This window comes from Lucilia sericata, unplaced genomic scaffold (assembly GCF_015586225.1).
Source record: "Lucilia sericata isolate MDLA Ls3-8-SP2 unplaced genomic scaffold, ASM1558622v1 Contig000731F_arrow, whole genome shotgun sequence".
NCBI lineage: Eukaryota > Metazoa > Arthropoda > Insecta > Diptera > Calliphoridae > Lucilia > Lucilia sericata.
Genome location: NW_023994730.1, coordinates 169958 through 193607, shown reverse-complemented (window position 1 = coordinate 193607; position 23650 = coordinate 169958). Strand labels below are relative to the sequence as shown.

The 23650-nt window shown below is 26.8% G+C and overlaps 1 protein-coding gene across 8 annotated transcripts in view; it reads left to right on the top strand.

Annotated features, from left to right (window-relative positions):
• The window catches only part of LOC119607693 (CUGBP Elav-like family member 4), a 169546-nt gene that overhangs the window by 9016 nt on the left and 136880 nt on the right, over window positions 1-23650 (top strand). For 7 of the 8 annotated variants that reach the window (XM_037961764.1, XM_037961762.1, XM_037961759.1 and 4 more), the window contains exon 2: window positions 5129-5266. The exons of the other annotated variant lie outside the window; for it this stretch is intronic. In XM_037961764.1, coding sequence (XP_037817692.1) covers window positions 5161-5266 — 106 coding nt within the window. In that variant the 5' untranslated portion in view covers window positions 5129-5160. The remainder of the gene's footprint in view (window positions 1-5128; window positions 5267-23650) is intronic. 8 annotated transcript variants of the gene reach the window in all.

Below are 23650 nucleotides of genomic sequence, written 5' to 3'. Positions count from 1 at the left end.
TTCTAGTTCAGTTCTAGTCAGTTCTAGTTCAGTTCTAGTTCAGTCTAGTTCAGTTTCTAGTTCAGTTCTAGTTCAGTTCTAGTTCAGTTCTAGTTCAGTTCTAGTTCAGTTCTAGTTCAGTTCTAGTTCAGTTCTAGTTCAGTTCTAGTTCAGTTCTAGTTCAGTTCTAGTTCAGTTCTAGTTCAGTTCTAGTTCAGTTCTAGTTCAGTTCTAGTTCAGTTCTAGTCAGTTCTAGTTCAGTTCTAGTTCAGTTCTAGTCATTCTAGTTCAGTTCTAGTTCAGTTCTAGTTCAGTTCTAGTTCAGTTCTAGTTCAGTTCTAGTTCAGTTCTAGTTCAGTTCTAGTTCAGTTCTAGTTCAGTTCTAGTTCAGTTCTAGTTCAGTTCTAGTTCAGTTCTAGTTCAGTTCTAGTTCAGTTCTAGTTCAGTTCTAGTTCAGTTCTAGTTCAGTTCTAGTTCATTCTAGTTCAGTTCTAGTTCAGTTCTAGTTCAGTTCTAGTTCAGTTCTAGTTCAGTTCTAGTTCAGTAGTTCAGTTCTAGTTCAGTTCTAGTTCAGTTCTAGTTCAGTTCTAGTTCAGTTCTAGTTCAGTTCTAGTTCAGTTCTAGTTCAGTTCTAGTTCAGTTCTAGTTCAGTTCTAGTTCAGTTCTAGTTCAGTTCTAGTTCAGTTCTAGTTCAGTTCTAGTTCAGTTCTAGTTCAGTTCTAGTTCAGTTCTAGTCATTCTAGTTCAGTTCTAGTTCAGTTCTAGTTCAGTTCTAGTTCAGTTCTAGTTCAGTTCTAGTTCAGTTCTAGTTCAGTTCTAGTTCAGTTCTAGTTCAGTTCTAGTTCAGTTCTAGTTCAGTTCTAGTTCAGTTCTAGTTCAGTTCTAGTTCAGTTCTAGTTCAGTTCTAGTTCAGTTCTAGTTCAGTTCTAGTTCAGTTCAGTTCTAGTTCAGTTCTAGTTCAGTTCTAGTTCAGTTCTAGTTCAGTTCTAGTTCAGTTCTAGTTCAGTTCTAGTTCAGTTCTAGTTCAGTTCTAGTTCAGTTCTAGTTCAGTTCTAGTTCAGTTCTAGTTCAGTTCTAGTTCAGTTCTAGTTCAGTTCTAGTTCAGTTCTAGTTCAGTTCTAGTTCAGTTCTAGTTCAGTTCTAGTTCAGTTCTAGTTCAGTTCTAGTTCAGTTCTAGTTCAGTTCTAGTTCAGTTCTAGTTCAGTTCTAGTTCAGTTCTAGTTCAGTTCTAGTTCAGTTCTAGTTCAGTTCTAGTTCAGTTCTAGTTCAGTTCTAGTTCAGTTCTAGTTCAGTTCTAGTTCAGTTCTAGTTCAGTTCTAGTTCAGTTCTAGTTCAGTTCTAGTTCAGTTCTAGTTCAGTTCTAGTTCAGTTCTAGTTCAGTTCTAGTTCAGTTCTAGTTCTAGTTCAGTTCAGTTCAGTTCTAGTTCAGTTCTAGTTCTAGTCAGTTCTAGTTCAGTTCTAGTTCAGTTCTAGTGCTAGTTCAGTTCAGTTCTAGTTCAGTTCTAGTGCTAGTTCAGTTCTGAATTAAAATATTGTAAATTATGTTCGTTGGGTTAAAAAATATTGTCTACATATGTAGTGAGTAAAACAAAACAGAAAAAATGACTGACTCTAGGGTAAAATTGAAATTGTTAACCACATAAAATTACAGGTTATTTAAAAAAAGCAGCGAAACAGACAGAACCTAGAAAAATATAAAACATGACTTTTGCTTTAAAAAATATAAAACCCAGCAGTAAAATGTCTATAAAGGCGGAAAAAATATATGATAAGAAACAGCAGCACAAGAGAAAACATGAGTTAACAAAAGACAGACAGTTTACTAATTGTATAGTTTTTTTTTTATTTTTTTTAGCAAGAAAATAATAATCTAGAAAAAATGCCAGACAAGTAATTGTATTTTAAATAAATAGTATAAAAAAAAGAAAATAACAAAAATTTAACTAACAATTTTTTCTAACCCCTGACTCTGGTTAAACTTGTAACAACAGCAACTTGTTTTCTGACATTTACTGTGTTTGTTGCTGTAAGCATTGACATGTAAATTGCCATTTAATGACTGACAAATGTAAAGAAAATATCACAATAATGTAGTGGAAACAATTTTTGTATTTTTTGTTTTTTTTTTTTTTGTTATAGCTAACAGACAAGAAAATCAATTTTCCTAAATTAAACTTAACAATTTGATAGAAAATAGTGGAAAGTTTTTTAAGAAAAGTGTAAGGATATGTGAAGTATTAAAACAGTTGAAAGATAGGAGTTAATGTGGTAGGAAATATTTAATGAAGACACTTTGTTTTATTCGTAAGAAGTGATAATTTTGTTAACAATTATAAGAAATAATAATTTTTAAAATTAAATTTTACAAAAATCTATTATTATTTCATTAAAATCATAAAAATTTGTGGAAATTTTTAAAAAATTTTATAATTTTTGAAAAAAGGATATATGGCGAGCAGGAGAATTAGTTGTAATATTTCAAAACTTGTTATGTCTGCAAAATCTGCTTTAAATTATACGTTCATTTTAAATAAAATGTTTGAAAAATTTAAAAAAAAAAATATTAAGAAATTTTTTAAATTTTATACAAAAATAATTTTTTTTCTGTTGAACTTAAAATATTGCTTACAAATGAAAGGAATTGAATAAAAATAACTAATATTTTAATATATTTAAAAAAAGAATATATGGAGAACAAGAAAAAGATTTGTATAATATTAAAAGTTGTGGTAAATCCTTTTTAAGACCTAAAAAATAAGTTCTTTTTAATAAAGTTTTTGACAAATTTTAAAATATTACTTAAGAACATTTTTAAATTTTATAAAAAATTAAATTTTTTTTTGGTTTTAAAGTAAAAAACTTAAAATATTTCTTTAAGAGGAAAGGAAATTTTAAGAATTTAATTAAATTTTAATATATTGAAAAAAAGGATATATGGCGGACTATGAAAATATTTGTGTTAAATGAAAAATTTCTTTTGATTAGCAATATTAAGGGATTAATGCTAACTGTATGATAGAAAAAAAACAAAATTTTATATAAAAAGTTTTAAGAAAACTTGGAAAAAATGTTTTTAAAAGTTTTTTTTAATTTTTGTGTTTAGAAATCTTAAGTTTGAAGACAAATATAAAATTTTTAAAAGAAAAATATGCAAATATTTAAATTTTTGAAGATATGTGCGAAAAAGGACATTCAGGGGTTAACATAAATATAGCTTAAAGTTAAGAAATGTTAATGGTTACTATAGTGGCATAGTCTGATACGTTCTTTATGTTAAACATTTTTCAAATTGCAAATTTTTTTGGAAAAATTATACATTTATAATGTTAAAATTAAACAGTTTTTTTCTCAACATTTTACAATTTTTACTAAAAGTTCTTAACTCAACACATTTTTACTCATTTCAATAATAAAAAAAAAGAAAACAGTTTTTATTACCTCTTAATTGTTTAGTAGTTTACATTTTAGCTAAAAGCAACAAAAAAAAGCTTAATTTGATTGTTGTTGTGTTGTGATGTGGTGTGTGTGTAACTGTGTTTTATTATTATTATTTAAAACATTTTTGTTTTCTTTATTTAAACAAGAAAAGTTTTAAGAAAAGTATTTGAATATAAAACCTAAGAAACCATAATTTTCTAAACATGAACAAACATTTGTTTTGTATGCTTTAAGGAAAATTATAATTTTTAATTAATACCTAAAAGTATGCTACAGAAATTTTTGTGTAGTCTTCTTTTGCTTTTCGTACAATTAAATAACTTTTCTTGTTAATCATCTTTAGTTTGTTATTTATTTTTTTAACTTTTTTTACTTTTTACTCTTAGATTAAGTGTGTAATGTTCTTTTTTCAATTAAATTGTATGTCTGTATTGTTTTTAGTCATTAAATGCTAAATAGAAATTTGTTAATTTTCAAAAAAAAAAAAACCCAAAAAGAAACAAAACATTTACTAAATCAATATTTTTTCCATCTATTTTCTACTTTTTTTCTTTTTTTTTGTGCTCTACCAAAAAATAAACTGACAAAATTTCGTCTCTATATAATAAAAAAATTCAAAAAATAATCGTACTTAAACACAAAACACAATTGGCGCTCTATTTTTTTAAATTAATTTTCAATTAAATAAAATAAACAAAAAAAATATTGAATTGGTTTTAACTTAATTTCATTTTCTATAATTTTCTTTTTAATTTTTTTTTATAATTTATAAAACTATGCAAAATTTTTGCTCGCTCGCGTTTTGTTAACAAAAAAAAAAAAACAAATTTTTTTCCAACACTTACACATTTTTCTAAAAATTTAATTTCAAAAAAAAAATTTGTTTATGGAAATATTTAAAAACAAAAACAATTATTTGTTTATCAATTGCATTTAATATATTTTACAAATATTTATTAAACTTTAAAACTATAAAAATTTCTTTTATCAATGTTGTAATATTTTGTTTTTATTTATACAATTACAATTTTTTACATGTTTTTGTTGTTGTTTTACAATTTTACAAAAACTTAATATTTAATAATAATAAACGTAATATCAATGTTGTTACTTGTATTGAGCGTTTTTGTTGTTGTTTTTATTAAACAAATTAAAAAAAAAAACTGCATTGAAATTTGTTTTTGTTACTCTTTCTTCTCTTAAATGACATATTTTAAATTAATACTTTGTTATGTAAACATAAATGTTAATGCGGGCTGACTTTTTGTATTTGCCGTAAATTTGTTATTTTTTATTATTATTCTTCCCCTTTATTATTGGTTTTAAACAAATCCTTATGCAAAACTTTAAAATTAAAATTTTAATTTGTTACAAAATTATTTATTATTATTATTTTTATTTTTTTCTATTTTTATGATGATACCTCACCTCTTCCCCCCACCATCCATGTATTGTATTAATTATTATTGTTTTTGTATGCCGTTGTTGTTTTGAAAAAAAACTCTACTCTTAACCATCAACCAACCAACAAAACCAAACGAAACCAAAAAAAAAAAAATTCATCATCCAAAACCAAACCAAAAAAACTCCTTCATCATATACATATACTATTCCTCACTTATGTACCACCACCAACCATGTACTTGTACCAACACCAATCACCAACCTACCAACCACTACTACTCTAACTACTACTACTACAAATAAACAGAGCATAATATAGATCGCAAACTATTCGTTGGCATGTTGAGTAAACAACAAACCGAAGAGGATGTTAGACAAATTTTTAATCCCTTTGGCACTATAGAGGAGTGTACCATACTCAGAGGTCCAGACGGTGCTAGCAAGGGTAAGTACATTTTATTTTTTTTATAAAACCATTTTTAATACATCAAATATAGTAAAATAAAAACAAATGCAAAATTGAAATAATTATAGTACAAAAGCTACGAAGGGCTTGATATAGTAAATTTAAAAAATTGCTATTTTTAGTTAATTTTTAGAAAATTTATAGTTTGTTACATAAACTAGAACTAAACAAGAACTGAGCTACAACTGAACTAGAACTGAACTAGAACTGAACTAGAACTGAACTAGAACTGAACTAGAACTGAACTAGAACTGAACTAGAACTGAACTAGAACTGAACTAGAACTGAACTAGAACTGAACTAGAACTGAACTAGAACTGAACTAGAACTGAACTAGAACTGAACTAGAACTGAACTAGAACTGAACTAGAACTGAACTAGAACTGAACTAGAACTGAACTAGAACTGAACTAGAACTGAACTAGAACTGAACTAGAACTGAACTAGAACTGAACTAGAACTGAACTAGAACTGAACTAGAACTGAACTAGAACTGAACTAGAACTGAACTAGAACTGAACTAGAACTGAACTAGAACTGAACTAGAACTGAACTAGAACTGAACTAGAACTGAACTAGAACTGAACTAGAACTGAACTAGAACTGAACTTGAACTAGAACTAGAACTAGAACTAGAACTGAACTAGAACTAAACTAGAACTGAACTAGAACTGAACTAGAACTGAAATAGAACTGAACTTGAACTGAACTAGAACTGAACTAGAACTGAACTAGAATTGCTATTTTTAGTCTCAAATCTATAAAAATATCTATTTTTAGTTTAGTTTCCAAAAATTAGTTTTTGATGTTAGCCCTTTCTCGCTCTACAACACATTCCTTTTTGTATTTGTTTTGTTAAATAAAATATACATATAACAAATGCTGTTGAAATTGTTAACATTTCTACCCATTTTTATAGTAACTTTATTTTTGTAATTGTTTAGAACAGCTCGTTTTTTGATGTTGTTTCCTTAAAAAAAACATTTTTACATAGAACTCTATTTATTATACTTTGCATCCTATTCACTACAAAATATTTTTTCTGTATATGAAGTATAACAAGTTGAAGTTATTAAAGTAGTACATACTTTTTTCTGTGTACATGTATCTAAAAGTGTGTGTGTAATGCACTACAGAAGTATATTGTTTTTAATTAAAAATACAAACAATAAGAATAGTGCTACAATAAGAATAGTACCAAAAAAATCCTGTTAAGCACAATAAAAACAAAATATATAAAATAGAATACTTTTCAAAAAAAAAAAATAAAAACAAACAAATTAAACATAAAAGGAATAACTTAAACAAAAGGATAAGTACAAAATTTGGAGTAGGTTAACAAAGAGAACAGGATATAAGTGGTTAAAATTATATATAAAAGGTAATTTGTGACTAACTACAAGTAGGCTTCTAAAAGTAGGCAACATAAAATGTGTATAATGAATGGAAGCTAAGTTTAAAAAGCTCTTTCACATTGGGAAATGTATACATGAAATTTGATAAAATAGCAATAATTTCCTCAAATATTAACTCCCAAGTTAAGAGATAATAGTTTGTAATCCTAAAAGTAGGCTTTAAATTTGTACTGTATTGTTGCTTAGAAATTGTTTTCTTTAAATTGTTTCCTTTAAAATTTCTATATATCCCTTCCTCTCTTTGGCAATTTTAAATTTTTTGTTTGATTTCAAGGAAAACAGAAAAACATCTTTATGCAAAACTTTTGCAATAACTGCTTACTCACATTCTCCAATAACAACAAAAATTGTATTCTGTTATTGTTATGTACTACATGTATTTGTAGTTGTAGTTGCAATGTAATTGTTATTGTTATGTTTGTGATTATTTTAAGGTTCAATGCACAGCTGTGTATGAAAGATAAAATTGCAGTGTGGTTATGATTATAATATGAATACATACATATAGACAAATATACATATTTACAAACTTTAAAACATATAGATAGCTATACCCATACTAAGGTCATAATATTAATAATAAGTTTTGACGTAAACTAGGAAGAGAGTAGAAAACGAGAAAAAATAACAATATAGTAAACATTAAAACTCAAGGCAAAAAACAAAAGAAGAGCTGGAGTTCATGACTAGAATAATTTAAAAGAAGGATAAAGTTGAGAATATAAAGAACATTTTTAATTTAAGAAAAAAAGGAGGATTTTTTCAAAATGTAAAGGAGAAAAAGGACTACGCCTAATATTTTGGTTTATTATTAATTTACAAGAAAATTTGGTTTTAGTACAAAATTTTGAAAAAAATTGTTCAGCTATTTTTATTTTTAGATATTTTCAACTTGTTTTTTTTTCTCCTAAAAGTATGCAGCATTTTTAGATCCTAAGGTTATGCTGTGGATTTTAATATTTTTAAGAAGTTAGCTTAATATATTTTTGGGAAATTTTGCATTTTTTTAATAAATTTTCGAAAAATTTGCTATTTGTAGTAAATTTTTTTAAAATTTTCTATTTGTAGTAAATTTTCGAAAAATGTGCTATTTTTGGTAAATCTTAAAAAAATTTGCTATTTTTAGTAAATTTTCCAAAAATTTGCTATTTTTAGTAAATTTTCGAAAAATTTGCTATTTGTAATAAATTTTCGAAAAATTTGCTATTTGTAGTAAATTTTCGAAAAATTTGGTATTTGTAGTAAATTTTCGAAAAATTTGCTATTTTTAATAATTTTTCGAAAAATGTGCTATTTTTAATAAATTTTCGAAAAATTTGCTATTTTTAGTAAATTTTCGAAAAATTTGCTATTTTTAGTAAATTTTCGAAAAATTTGCTATTTTTAGTAAATTTTCGAAAAATTTGCTATTTTTAGTAAATTTTCGAAAAATTTGCTATTTTTAGTGAATTTTCGAACAATTTGATATTTTTAGTGAATTTTCGAACAATTTGCTATTTTTAGTGAATTTTTTAAAATTATGCTATTTTTAGTAAATTTTTGAAATATTTGCTGTTTTTAGTAAATATTTGAAATATTTTCTATTTTTTAGTAAATTTTCGATTTTGTTTTAGTGAAATTTTTAAAAATTTTATACTTTTAGTGAATTTTAGTAAAATTTTTAATTTTTAATAAATTCTTAAAAGCTGCTCCTAAAATTATGCAATATTTTTAGTTCATAAGATTATGCTTTGAATTTTAAACAATTTTACGTTTAATATTATTAATTAAAACATTTTAAAAGATTCGTTTTACAGTAAATTTTTTAACAAATTTCTTTTAACTTCTAAAAGTATGACACATTTTTAGATCCTAAAGTCATACATTGAATGAAAGCTGTTATTCTTACTAAAATTAAAGCCCAAGTTAAATTTTAAAATCTATGGTTTTTTTTCTTTGCTCCCAACCTTTAACCAAATAAAGTCTTCTCAGTCATTTTAAGTTACTGCCATTTTATAATGATGATTAGATACTGCAAGTAAGAGTGTACATTTTAGCTTTTTGATCAAGAAAACTTCAGTCATTGATTAGAGTATTCAAATCTGGCAAAAAGCAAAAGGACTGTTAACACAAAAGTGTTGAGTTGTGTACAAGTAGGTGCCAACTAACACCAATAGCTAGAAAACCAACACACGTACACGTACACGTAGAAAATTTCTGTTGATGTTGTATTGTAGTGTTGTCTATTAAATAGATACTAACACTGACACATACACTTATACACACACTTTTGAATTTGAACGCTTTTTGTGTGTTGCATAGTTGTTGAGTATTTTCATCTAGAGTATAAAAATGACATGTTGCTTGATACTCAATGAGTTTTCATGTCATTTACCAAACATACTTCTCTAGCTCTAAATACACACAAACACATTTCATTGTCTATATATTTAGGAGTAACAAAACAAAAAAAAAAAAAAACAACAAGAAGAAGTTACACATGCAAATTTATATTAACAACAAGACAGACACGTTATTTTCAAATTTGCATAAGTAGCGTTACAATATTGTGCTGTGCTGCATGTATTCTGCTTGACTCGTATATGTTATAGAGTGTAGGAATTGTATTTCATCATTTGACTAAAGAGTGCTGACAGTAATCTGATGAAATGAGAGGCCTTATTCCCTTTTTAAAACGTCAAATAAGTCTAGCAACATGAGGAGAGCAACAAAAAAAAAAAAGACGAAAGAAAATTATACTAGAAGCTTTTAACTTGTGTTTATACACATGCAAGTTGCAAAATGTCTGTGAAACTAACTGTTAGCTTATTGTGTATGTGTGTGTGTGTGAAAATTGCCTTGCATTTAAAGCATTTTAAATTATTCAACAGCCAACGTCTTGTGTTTTGTGCAAGCGGGTGGTAATAACAGTGTGTGTATGTGTGTCTGTAAAGACAAGTACTTTGAATAAATTAGCAGAAAACTGAAAATGCATCATCATACATCTCAACTTTCATACTCAAACTCTAGATTGTATAGAATTTAAATTCTGTTTCTCACTCTCCCTGTCTCTTCTTGTATACTCTCTGGCTTACAATCAACCATAATACAATTTAATTTGCATACCAAAGTCAAAATGGTTAATTGCGTAAAACGTTTAAGGGTTTTAATTAAAAAAGAAAGTTTAACAACACCTCTAAAAAGGAATATGCTAAAGAAACCACAAAACAAAAATCACAAAATGTTTTTTACTATAGGATATTTCTAGGCGTTTTTAAAATGCAGATTTCAAGCTTATAATGAAAACGCCAGAAAGTAGGCAATGTAAAAATAATTAACCTAAAACTTGTCTAAAAATTAAAAACTTTCTCATAAATTACAAATTTTCTCAAAAATTATTAAAAAATATAAAATTTTGGAAAATAAAACATAAAAATGAAGCATATTTTTAGGATGATAAAACATACTTTGTTCTTAAATGTCATTGCTCTTGTGCCAAATTTCTCCATGCTTTTACTAAAACTTACCTACTACATTCAACTAAATATTTAATAAACTTCAACTCGTTACCAACTATTATTAACATTTTTATTTTCAAAACAATAAATAACTAAAAAATTCCATTATATCATATGACAAAAACAATAAGCCAACCAACCACACCTTAAATTTTATAGTCATCATTCGACTACCTGTTGTTTTCTATTGTCTTTTTTTATTTTAGTGTAATAATGCACAAAACAATTTCCATATAATATGATCCTTATAAAACGCTGCTTTACAAAATATGTAACCAAACTACTCATAACTGTCACTTAAAACTTAAAACAAAGTTTCACAAAAATATTTGTTGAAACTCAAAATAATGGCAAACAAACAACAACTGAAACTAAATAAATAAAACAATAAAAAAAAAACAACACAACTTAAAATTTCAAAGCTCTATATATATAAAGTAATGTGAAACTTTTTGGTATGCTATTATTATTATACTCTCGAACAAGCTCTAGATTTCAACAGCAATTATGGCTGAAAAACAATAAATTTTAAAATACAACACCAGCAACAACACCCTTCCTTTAATACACACTAAAGAACAGAAAACAGAAAAAACCCTTTTATTTCCTTTATTTTATAATTTTTTTTTTTTTTTTTTGTATTTTAATATCATCATGTCAGTTGTTTTTTTTATACTCGTTTTTATGACATAATTTGAATATACCCAGTTTTTAACTGCAAACGGAAGTGGTTGTGTGAATGTATGAGCAGGAGACAGCAGGAGAAAGAGTGTGTGTTTGTGTGGCTGGTGTTTGTGTTTAAAAGTGATAAATAATAAAAAATGTAATTATAGGTAAAAGTTGTATAATATTAAATTAAAATGTAAAATGATAAACTAACAATTGCTTTAAGCCAAGGGTGGGTTAGTGTTTTTTTTATATTCTTCTTGCTTGTTATTTTCCATTTTTATAATTGATTTCATTATTTTTTCCTTGAAAAATTTATGGCCGCTTATAAAATTGTTACATGTCATAAGATAATAAACTAATAAAAACAAACGTGTATATATAGATGTAGAATTTTAATTAAATTTAAATTGCATACTTCAAGGCAAGATAAGAATCGCATAATAAAAACATATTAGAAATAAATTGAATTGTTGTAATTAAAAAATGGGGGAAAATAAGACAAATTATGTGTTTAAAAATTTAATAGCTGCATATTTTTTATTGATGAATTGGAATAAAACAATAATATGAGACTTGATAAGATGATAGCATATTTTTGGGGGCAAAATTTACTGTAAACAACAAAACTAGAAGAGAACTAGAACAGAACTAGAACTAGAATAGAACTAGAACAGAACTAGAACAGAACTAGAACAGAACTAGAACAGAACTAGAACAGAACTAGAACAGAACTAGAACAGAACTAGAACAGAACTAGAACAGAACTAGAACAGAACTAGAACAGAACTAGAACAGAACTAGAACAGAACTATAACAGAACTATAACAGAACTAGAACAGAACTAGAACAGAACTAGAACAGAACTAGAACAGAACTAGAACAGAACTAGAACAGAACTAGAACAGAACTAGAACAGAACTAGAACAGAACTAGAACAGAACTAGAACAGAACTAGAACAGAACTAGAACAGAACTAGAACAGAACTAGAACAGAACTAGAACAGAACTAGAACAGAACTAGAACAGAACTAGAACAGAACTAGAACAGAACTAGAACAGAACTAGAACAGAACTAGAACAGAACTAGAACAGAACTAGAACAGAACTAGAACTGAACTAGAACTGAACTAGAACAGAACTAGAACAGAACTAGAACAGAACTAGAACAGAACTAGAACAGAACTAGAACAGAACTAGAACAGAACTAGAAACAGAACTAGAACAGAACTAGAACAGAACTAGAACAGAACTAGAACAGAACTAGAACAGAACTAGAACAGAACTAGAACAGAACTAGAACAGAACTAGAACAGAACTAGAACAGAACTAGAACAGAACTAGAACAGAACTAGAACAGAACTAGAACAGAACTAGAACAGAACTAGAACAGAACTAGAACAGAACTAGAACAGAACTAGAACAGAACTAGAACAGAACTAGAACAGAACTAGAAAAGAACTAGAACAGAACTATGTCTTCCTATGTTCCCTATGTTCCCTATGTCTCCATTTTGCTTTAGCTGATATATTAATGTCTATTTGGGCGCCAAAATACTCGAAAGTTATAGCATATTTTCAGGCTATGACATAGTTTTTAATGTTACAAAAATGAAGTGGTTGTTTTTAATGTGAAAACTTAGAAAATATTTAAAATATTTAAATAATTGTATGAAAAACTATTAGCTAAACTTTCTGAAATTATTGCTAAAGAATAACTATGTGAATTTATTGATTTTATTACATCTTTGTGATAGATTACAGTATTTACATATTAAATTATTCAATTATGTTTAAACTAATTTAACTTGGCCTAGTTTTGCACTTTAGTTAAACGGCAAAACAATAGCCTACTGCTAAGCTATAACATTAAAATATTATTGTTTAATGGCCAAAGTTATTAATTTATGTTTCAATAATAATGCCTAATTTAAGGCTTCTTTGTTTAATAAATTTCATTTCATAATTAAACTTTATCTTCTTAACAAAACAAATTAATGACCATGAAAATTTAAATAATATTATTGCCTACTTTTAGGTTTTAATTCCACAAAAAAAAACAATCACATATTTTATGACATTTTTAAATTTTTTTTTATTGTTATTATTTGTAACTTTGCTCATTTAATGCGTCGTTTTTTTTTGTTGTTGCGTAAATATGTATTAAACAAGCAATTAATTTCCGTTTGAAAATCAATTTTAAATACTTTATCATACATATATATAGATTGGGTCCTTGCAAAGGATAAATCACATTATATAACTATACAACCAAGGCAATTACTTTAATTATACTCTAAAGTATTTTCAATATTATTTTACGGTTTTTTTTTGTATACATATATTTTTTAAATATTAACAAAAAAACAACAATTGACCACACAACCTTATTATAGTATTTATATTGTAACAGAGAAAAATTAATGTTGTGTGTATTTGGGCGTTTATATGTAAAGAGTCTATAGGTATGAGTTAAGGCTGTTAAGTTTGGTTATATACATAATTCATTTTGAATCATTAACATTTATATGCTGATGATGAGGTGCCAGCATCATATTAACTCTTTTCGTTTTTTTTTTTTTTTTTTGGTATATAAAAAGGAAATGATACAAAACAAAGTAAATACTCCAAGTATATACGTACATACTTATTTATATGTAAATGTCTGTCTTAAATGTTATGTAAATGACAGAGTTTAAGTTTTAATACCATAAAGGTTACACATACATACATACATATGTATATGTATTTTGTTGGCAGAAAAAAGCGCAATACAAATATGTATTATTTTTATTTTAAAATAAGCGCAAAAGAGTGCGGAAATGTTGCCACGAAAATAAAAATAATTTTTAATTTTCATCTGCTTTTAATTAAAACTGAAAACTTGCAAATTAAATCAGTAACAACAGCCAGAGAAAACTACTCTGTTACACACTCACATATTCTTTCATCATTGTCATCATGTTAATAATGATCATGTTGATGATTATAATGTTTCTGTTAGAGTACTAAGAGTAAAACCTTGTGTATATATGTAAGTGATTTAACTTGCTCCATATGTTGTAGCAGTATCCTGCTGCTGCTATTACAGTTGTTGCCTCTTGGCATACATGAAATCATGTCCTTTTTTTTGCTGTCTGTAGTGCATGTAATTATTTTTACATTTTTATATATTATTTTCGTTTAATGTATTTCTTTTTTTTTTTGGTGAAAGTAGAGAATATTGTGTAACAAAAGCCATACATGTTTATAGCCATTGGTTATAATTGTTTAAGACAAATATGTAGCACTACATGTTACTGTACGTTTGCTGTTGTTCGCTTTCTTTTGTAGATAAAGTATAAGTAATTGAGTAATTTCTTTATTTGTAGGGATTTCCAATAAGTTTTCCCACTTTCGGAGCCAATTGGTATTGCAATAGTTAATTGAAAACATATAAATATCTTACTGAACTGCACCAAAGAAACTTTAAGAAGTATATAGTTCAAAATTCATTGTAGAAAGTTCTAGTTCAGTTCTAGTTCAGTTCTAGTTCAGTTCTAGTTCAGTTCTAGTTCAGTTCTAGTTCAGTTCTAGTTCAGTTCTAGTTCAGTTCTAGTTCAGTTCAGTTCTAGTTCAGTTCTAGTTCAGTTCTAGTTCAGTTCTAGTTCAGTTCTAGTTCAGTTCTAGTTCAGTTCTAGTTCAGTTCTAGTTCAGTTCTGGTTCAGTTCTAGTTCAGTTCTAGTTCTGTTTAGTTCTGTTTAGTTCTGTTATAGTTCTGTTCTAGTTCTGTTCTAGTTCTGTTCTAGTTCTGTTCTAGTTCTGTTCTAGTTCTAGTTCTGTTCTAGTTCTGTTCTAGTTCTGTTTAGTTCTGTTCTAGTTCTGTTCTAGTTCTGTTCTAGTTCTGTTCTAGTTCTGTTCTAGTTCTGTTCTAGTTCTGTTCTAGTTCTGTTCTAGTGCTGTTCTAGTTCTGTTCTAGTTCTGTTCTAGTTCTGTTCTAGTTCTGTTCTAGTTCTGTTCTAGTTCTGTTCTAGTTCTGTTCTAGTTCTGTTCTAGTTCTGTTCTAGTTCTGTTCTAGTTCTGTTCTAGTTCTGTTCTAGTTCTGTTCTAGTTCTGTTCTAGTTCTGTTCTAGTTCTGTTCTAGTTCTGTTCTAGTTCTGTTCTAGTTCTGTTCTAGTTCTGTTCTAGTTCTGTTCTAGTTCTGTCTAGTTCTGTTCTAGTTCTGTTCTAGTTCTGTTCTAGTTCTGTTCTAGTTCTGTTCTAGTTCTGTTCTAGTTCTGTTTAGTTCTGTTCTAGTTCTGTTCTAGTTCTGTTCTAGTTCTGTTCTAGTTCTGTTCTAGTTCTGTTCTAGTTCTGTTCTAGTTCTGTTCTAGTTCTGGTCTAGTTCTGTTCTAGTTCTGTTCTAGTTATGTTCTAGTTCAACACTCTTACAAATCCTTAGCAAAGCAAAATTTATTGTTTTTTAGACTTTTTATTTAACAAGTTTTTTTTAGTTCCTTCCTCCCTCTTTTGCCACTGCTAATTACTTTTCTATTTAACACCCCTCTAATAAAGGTTTGTCTAAAAATAATGTGACAAGCAAATTTAACCTGTCACCTTTAGTTTGTTTAACACGCCTAATTAAGTACTCTAACTACCAAAAACTTATAATCATAATTTTCTAGAATAATTATTCAACCATAAACTAAAGAAAACCAAACCCAATCATATTAGATTTGTATGGTTTTGTTAAATGAAATGCCTTATAAAATATAATTGAAATGAACATAATATCTTAACATAGCATACTTACAGGCATATAAAAACAAAAGAAACTAAAGAAAAAGATAATAAAGTGTAGTAATCTATTATTAATTTGGTTAAAAAAGGACAAGCTATGGTTATCAAAAAGGACTAAAAGTAATAATATAATTTAATTATTAGCAGGTACTTAGACAAATATTTTTTTTCTTTTTGGGTAAAAGCTTAGAAAATAATTATTTTTCTTATAGTTTAACCTTTAAATGTAGAAGAAAAGTTTTTTTTGTATAACATAAATTCGTTTAAGTATTTAATTTTTGTCTGCAGCGGATATCAGCTTAAAACTATTTAGTATATTGTATATATATAGAGTGTTGTAGACATAGGAAAAAGGCCAGGGGAGTCAGTGTGTGTAGGTGTATAAATTTAATTTCCGTTTTTAATACTTTAGTTTTATACTTAGACTTTTATTTTTACGAGTTATCTATGTCGTTTTTGCTTTGGTATAAAAACACTTTATTATTACTTTCCTTTTTGTTCATGGCTGTTGTATTTTGCTTTTTCTAGACAAAAAAAGTTTTTTTTTTTATTTCTTCATTTTTTATTTAGTTTAGAGTTTTAATCTTTTGATGATGGTGTTTGTTGGTTTGCTTGCTGGTTATCAATATGAAAACGCCCTTTTATTAAACGCCTTGTGGTTTCCTTTTTTGCTATTTCCTCAACAAATATTTGTTTTTATAACCCTGGACAACAACGTCATCATCATCAGCACCATGATCAGAAACTAAAAACAACACTTGGCACTAGTTGGACAAGCCAAAAAGGATTGTAAAGGAAACCCTTAAACTGTCCAACAAGTATTTACTGTTACAAGGACCAGCACATGAAGGAAAAATGTGTTAATAAAGCACACTTGTGCTAAAAAAAGTTTCATACGAAGTACATCATGTACTTTTTCATTAACACCATATAGTGTTTTTTTCTTCTCTCTGTTTTTTTTTTTCAATTTTAATCTTAAGCTTTTGTAGCTATTACTTTTTTCGTAGTTTTAGCCCAGAACAACAACACAAAAAACTCATTACTTTTCTAGCCAACATGTGGTCTTGTTTTGAAATTAAGACATGCCTTTTTATACCTATATATAATCTAACTCCTCTCTCTGCTTTTCTATTTCTGCTTATTCTGTAACCAAAAGTATGAGTTTTTGTTAAATGTTTTCATTAGCCAGAGTTTTGTGTAAAAGGAGGACACGTTTTTAGCATTTATTAGTTTTCCAGAGCTCATTTTCTATTCGTTGCTGAGGCATGTCACATCATGATGATGATTTTTGGTTTAATTTAACAAGTTTGTTATTTTTTTTTCATACATTTTTGGCAAACAACCTAATGAAAACAAGAGTTATAGTTTTAGCTGGAAAAAAAGTGTGAATAAGTCTAAGAGTTGACATTTTAATTGAAGTGGTGACATATGTTTGAAAATTTTGCATTAAAAATGTATAAATAAATGTTAAGAATTATAGCATTTGGGATAATAAGTATAAAAAAAGGATAATTGAGAAACTTTTTTAATAAAAAAATAAAAAAGAAAATTGAGTAGGTTTATAAAAAGGACTTTTATCTAAATTTATATTAAATATTTTATAATATATTGTGCTAAGGCAAAGGATTTATAACATATTTTCAAATTTTCCTTGATTTGTGTCTGTTTTCATTAAATTCTATGTAATGTGTGAATTTTAATTATTTTTTTTAAATTTTGAAAAAAAGGATATATGGACGTGTTGAAGGTTTTTGAGGCAAAATCAAAAAACTTTTTACAATAATGTTAAGCAACCCTAAATACGTTCCTATAACAAATTTCATTAATTTCGAAGGATATTTTTTTTTAATTTTTTGCTAATAAAAATAATATTTTTACTTTAATTTTTAACATAAATTTTATTTTTTTATAAATGATACGTTTTGTGCGAATTTTAAGCATTTTTTTTTAATTTTGAAAAAAAGGATATATGACCATCTAGTAGGTTTTTGAAGACAAATCACAAAACTTTTTAGTATAACGTTAAGCTACCTTAAATACGTTCATATAACCAATTTCATTAATTTTGAAGGATATTTGCAGATTTTACACAACTTTTCAAATTTTGTTTTTAAAGAAAATTATTGTTTTTTGAATACAATTTTAAATATAATTTTGTGTCACAAACGATTTTGTTACTTTTAAGCATTTCAGAAGAAGGATATATGAACAGCTTTAATAATAAGGCTTCAAACTTAATGAAATTTATAGGTTTTCTTTAGCACCCTTTGCTGTTTCCATTATGCTAATTTCGTAGTCATTTTGAGCTCCATTGTTTTCTTATGTTTCCTTTAATTTTCTTTAATTTTCACAATTTTGGACTTTTGTCTGTTAAATTTGTACTTTATGAACCCTTTAATCCCAGTTTTTTTTATTAACAATCATATATTTTGTATTACTGGCTCATATTTTTTTCTTTGCTGTTCAAAAACTCCCTGACAAAACAAATGAAATGCCTGAGAGAAAAAAAATCTAGAAAAGGCAAATGAAAACAATTGCTGCGTAGAAATAGAATAACAAACACATATTTTGCTACTAATTGAATTTCTAAATTGCAGCTTTTGTAATGTTGTCAACAACAACGGGAGTACACAGCAGCAGCAGCAACAACAGCCACACACAACCATGACAACATTAATAAAAGCCACACTACTCCTCTACTTTTTTTGTTATACAAAATATATTAAGAGTTTCTTGGTGATTTTTTTTTTTCGTTAGGCGAAAAATTATCTCTCCCCATCCCACTTCCCCCCACTAAAGTGGTTAGATGAGATGCTACTCTTTCATAAAAATATATGTATGTAAGTGTAAATATGTATGTGGGTGAATATCATGTGTAAGTGGTTGATATGTTGCTGATATGAGAGCCTTGTAATATTGTAACCAAGGACAACCATAAAGCCACATATAGTAGAATGAAAACCATTCTAAAGCATGCATACTTCATATGAATATCCTTTACAAACAAACATATTCATGCATTCAGGCAGGCAGGCTTTTAACTTATATTTAAACGTTGACTTGGCTGGCTGGCTGACTGAATGACTGTTTGGTTGGTTGTTGGGCTTCTGTTAGGGTTTAAATATTGCTGCTGCTGCTGTTGCTCAACATGAAATGTGGTTGCTTAGTTGTTGGCTGCGTATGTCTTTGTCGTAAAGTACTTGTACTTGTTTGCTAAAATGTGCAGCAAGTGGATTTTAATACTGTTGCTCTGGGTAACCAATTTATAAAGCTCTTTTGTTCATCTTTTTTTTTTGGTGCGTTTTTGCTGTGTTGTTGCTTTCATACTTAAACAAATATTTCTATTTTCAGTTTTTGCCTTTTTTCTTTATTATTTTCTTCTTCTTTTTTTTTGTGGCTGACAAAGTTTTATTTTATGATTAAATAGAAATGCAAGCACTCCCTGTTAAAAGTATTTGCTTTGCAATTAAAATTTAAACACTGACTTAAGCTTAAGATGGAACTGTAAGTATAAGGATATTTTTATATAAATGTGTAAAATGTTCAGGACTTTGATTCATTATATAAAAGACGACAAACTGACTCATATGTTTATGTTTTTAATAAGCTAAAATTACATACTAACTAACACATAAAAGTTTCCTTTTATTATTTTTTTTTCGTATTTTTCTTTTGTTTCTTATGTGTGAGTTTTGATTATTAAAAGTGTTAGTCTTTTTTCTTGTTCTTTTCTTCAAAAACATAATTTTTCTTTTAGTTATTTTTCTATATAAATGAGCAAGTGTCTGTGTATTTTCTTATGTTTATGTATGTTTTATTTTAGCTTCTAAGTTGTTAAATGATACTTAAGTTTTTTTCTTAACTTTTTTATTTCTTTTTCTTTAGTCTTTTGTTTTAATTTATTTTAAATAAGGCGAATGTCTGGCAGTTATATAGCTTGCTTAAGTTGCAAGTTATTTTAAATCAGTAGAAGATTTAAGTTTTTGGTATTGTTTGCATTTTTTCTTAAAAAAATGTGTTTTTTTTCAAAAATGTTTCATAATATTTTTAAACTTTACTTTAATTTAATAAAAATTGGTTTATAAACGTCAGCAAGTGTGCTCAACAAATTAACAAAATTTCAAGCAATTCGGTTTACTAAAACCAAAGTTTCTCATATATCCTTTTTTTCAAAAAACTTTAAGTTAAACAAATATGTTCTTTACTTACAAATAAACACATTTTGTTGACTTTCTTACCTTTTGTGTAAGAAAATTTTAATTTTTGTTAAATAAAAAATATTGTTATATAAATTTTTTTAAACAAAATCTTTAAATTTTACTCAAATCCTATGAGTTTTGGTATATGAACGTAGAATACTGTACTCTATAATTAAGCTAAATATCATTCCATTCCTCGTACTAAAAACCAAACTGACCATATATCCTTTTTTACTATAACTTCAAAATTACAATAAAATCATGTTAATTGTTCAACAAATCAATTTTGCTGGAGTTTTAAGACGTTTCTAAAGCAAATAATAGATTTTGTTTAAGTACAAAAAAAATATTAAAAAAAAGTTGTCAAAAATCTGCAAATTTTATTCAAATCTCATCAAATTTGGTGAATGAACGTAGAATAGTGTAAGGATATACTCAAACTAAATATCATTCAATATGGCTTGTTCAAACCAAAGTTGCCCATATATCCTTTTTTTCTGTTGTAAATAAAATTGTTATAAATCACTTCAAATTGCTATTAAATAATCAAAATAACATTTTAAAATTAGATTTATCATTAATTTCAAACATTTTAAAGCCTACTTTAATACCAACATATTGTTTTACATAATTTTTTTCATAGAGAGTAAACCTCTAACAAGATTTTGTCTATGCTTACAAAAGCACATCAAACAAACTTAAGCATACTTAAGACTAGACAAAAATACAGCACTATGGATAAAGCAAAGAAGAGAAAAAACTCCCGGAAAGTAAGCAACAATAATAGTAATAATAACAACAAACAAAATTAAACGAACAAAATATTTATTGTCTAAGAATTTTCCAAGTCATTGCCAACATAAGACGTGCGTTAAATTAATTTACTCACAACTCAACTACAACTACAAACAGACAATGTTTGTTTAGTAAAAATATTTAACAAGATTTTCAAGTGTTGTCGAAGAGAAAAAGCAAAATAAATTAATAAAACACAATAATATTTTGTTGTTTTTAGGGCTTATAGTAAAGGAAAAACTATAATAAAACAAAATGTTTAAGGTCCTGAAAATATTTAATGAAAATTATATTAAATTTGTTGTATTTGTAATGGCAAGGAAACTGCTTTGTTTTCTTATTAAGTAGACAAAATATTAAAATAAATATTTAAAAGAAAATCTCTAAAAGATTAATCAGTTTGTTGTAATTGAGATTTAATAGTAGAGTTTTTTATTCAGAAACAAAAAAGTACCTTTATGGATTTGAAAAGTATCAAAATTTTCAGGGGCTATGAGTAAATTACGTTTTGCTTCTACCCACGAAAGTTTATAAGTGTAACAAAATTGGGAACAAATAATTACGTTGGTGCTTTAACATCCGTACTTGAAGAACCTGTTAACTACCAAAGGTACTATAAAAAGCACTTTAGAATGTACTATAGTGTAGTACTGAGTCGATTTAGCTTTGTCCGTCCGTCAGTCTGTCCGTCCGTCCTTGAAAACCATGTAATCTAACTACAGGTCGCAATTTTGAAGATAATTCAATGAAATTTGGTACATCTTCTATTGTCTCAGGGACGAAGCCTATTGAAAATGGTTAATATCGGTCCAATATTTCACTTAGCCCCCATGCAACTGAACCCAAGAATAGGACTTGTAAACCTTGTAATCAAACTACAGGTGGCAATTTTGAAGATAATTCAATGAAATTTGGCACATGATCTTCTATTGTGCTAGAGACGAAGTCTATTGAAAATGGTTAACAGCGGTCTAATATTTCACCTAATGATTTTTCTGATGATAGGGCCTTATTTTACCCCTATACAAAGCCCCCTTCGAAATATGACTTTAATATATACAATTTTATTCAACAACAATTAAATGCTCGGCCTCTCCCGACTATAATTTCTTACTTGTTTTAGACATAGATAACTTTTAAAGTAGAGAGTTATTAAATGAAACAAATGAATTATAGAGGTACTTTTTTAACACTGAAAAGTACAGAGGTCCTTTTCAATAATTATAACTACCGAGAAAAGTACCTTTTGGTAACAATGTTTAAGAATAGCCAGCAATACTGCAATTATATCAAAATCCGAATAGTTGTTCTAAAGAAATAAACTAATTTAAAGAAATGGTACTTTAAAGGTACTTTTTAACACCCTAAAGTACTAAAAAAGTACCTTTAGCGTAATAAAGTTCATCTTTATTTTTAATAAAACTTCAATATCACTTCACCCTTCAAGTTAACAACAAAAATTATCCTGCAAATATTTGAATTTAAGTTTGTGAGTGTAATGAGCATGAGATTGTGTGTATGTAAGCGACTATAAATGAGTGTAAATATACCTTAGTGTTAGTGTAAATATTGTATATTGTATACAATGTCTTAATATTGCATGTTAACACTTTAACGAGATTTTATTACTACTATTTATTTGTATGTATAAGTGTGTATGTGTGTGTGTGATTTCCAAGTATTTGAAATTTTGAAAATCTTAGTATCTGAAAGCCTAAGAAACACCTTCAATATACATCTAAACAAATAATGCTTTTAAGTACACAGAAGTGTTGAAATAGACATACAAATATCCAGCGTATTTAGGTAAATAGGCGGTGATTGTTTGTTATGGTAATGGTTTCGACTATAATAACAAGAACAAAGTGAAAAAAGGTATTGAATTTTAAGACCATAAGGATATATATATATATATATATATAGAACATAAATGAAAGCTGCTGCTGCTGCTTTTATAAACATTTTCTTATTAATAATAACATTGCTTTGGCTGCCGGTGCTTTAAATTATTTTAAAAATGTTGATGATGTTGTTTTCCACTATGTTTAAGGGTATCGTCTTGCTGCGTCCTTGTTAGCTTGTTATAATAAGGAAACCGGATATTATTGAAATTGTAGCACTTGTTTAACATAAAAAGAAAAGGTACATAAGACGCCGGCTAAAGGAAGAGTTTTAGAAATTGTTATTGTTGTTAGGTAGGCTGGTTAGATTGGTAGGTATGTTAGTATGTATTGTATATAAGTTTAATTTCTTAAATATGTGTTTTTCTTTGTTATTTAGTTTTAAAAATTATTGAAATTTTATTAAACAATTTAATAAATTTTATTATTTCCTTCTCTTTTCTCTTTTTAGGTAAGTTTTATTAAATTTTTTAAAGTAAAAGAAGCAAAATTGGGAAATTTTATACATTTAAATAAACAATAGTAAGTATTTAATTAAAATTTATAAAAAATATCTTCTTATTGCAACTACTGAACAAGGAATTAATAAATATTATATGCATATTCTTTAATATTCAAAGTTTAGAGCTAAATTTTTAATATTTTGCAATCTAATTTTAATTCCTTTAGAAAAAACTTTTAAAGCTTATGGACTTAATTACAAAAAGAAATTTATTTGCTCAAAATAACTCTATTCTAACAAAAGTTATAGCGTTTTAACAAAATATTCTATTAATTAATATTAATCATACGTCCTGTAGTACAAAAATTAATAAAAAATCACTTTTCATTTAAAATTAATAGAGATTAAATAAAAAATTTTACAAAAAACTTGTTTAAAAAACTAATACACTAGAAATCAGTCAAACATTTCTAATTCTACTTAATAACTTTAAAAGTAAAAATTTTTAACTATTTTTTAATTTAATTTTTATTAAAAAAAAATATATTTTTTTTTTTACTTTATAAAATGTTTCATCATGTTATTTTCCTATAATTTATTTCCATATTTCAACACATCAATTATTATTTATATTTTTTTTCTTAAAATAAATTCAACACAAAAAAATACAAGCCTATCTTTAAGGTTCATT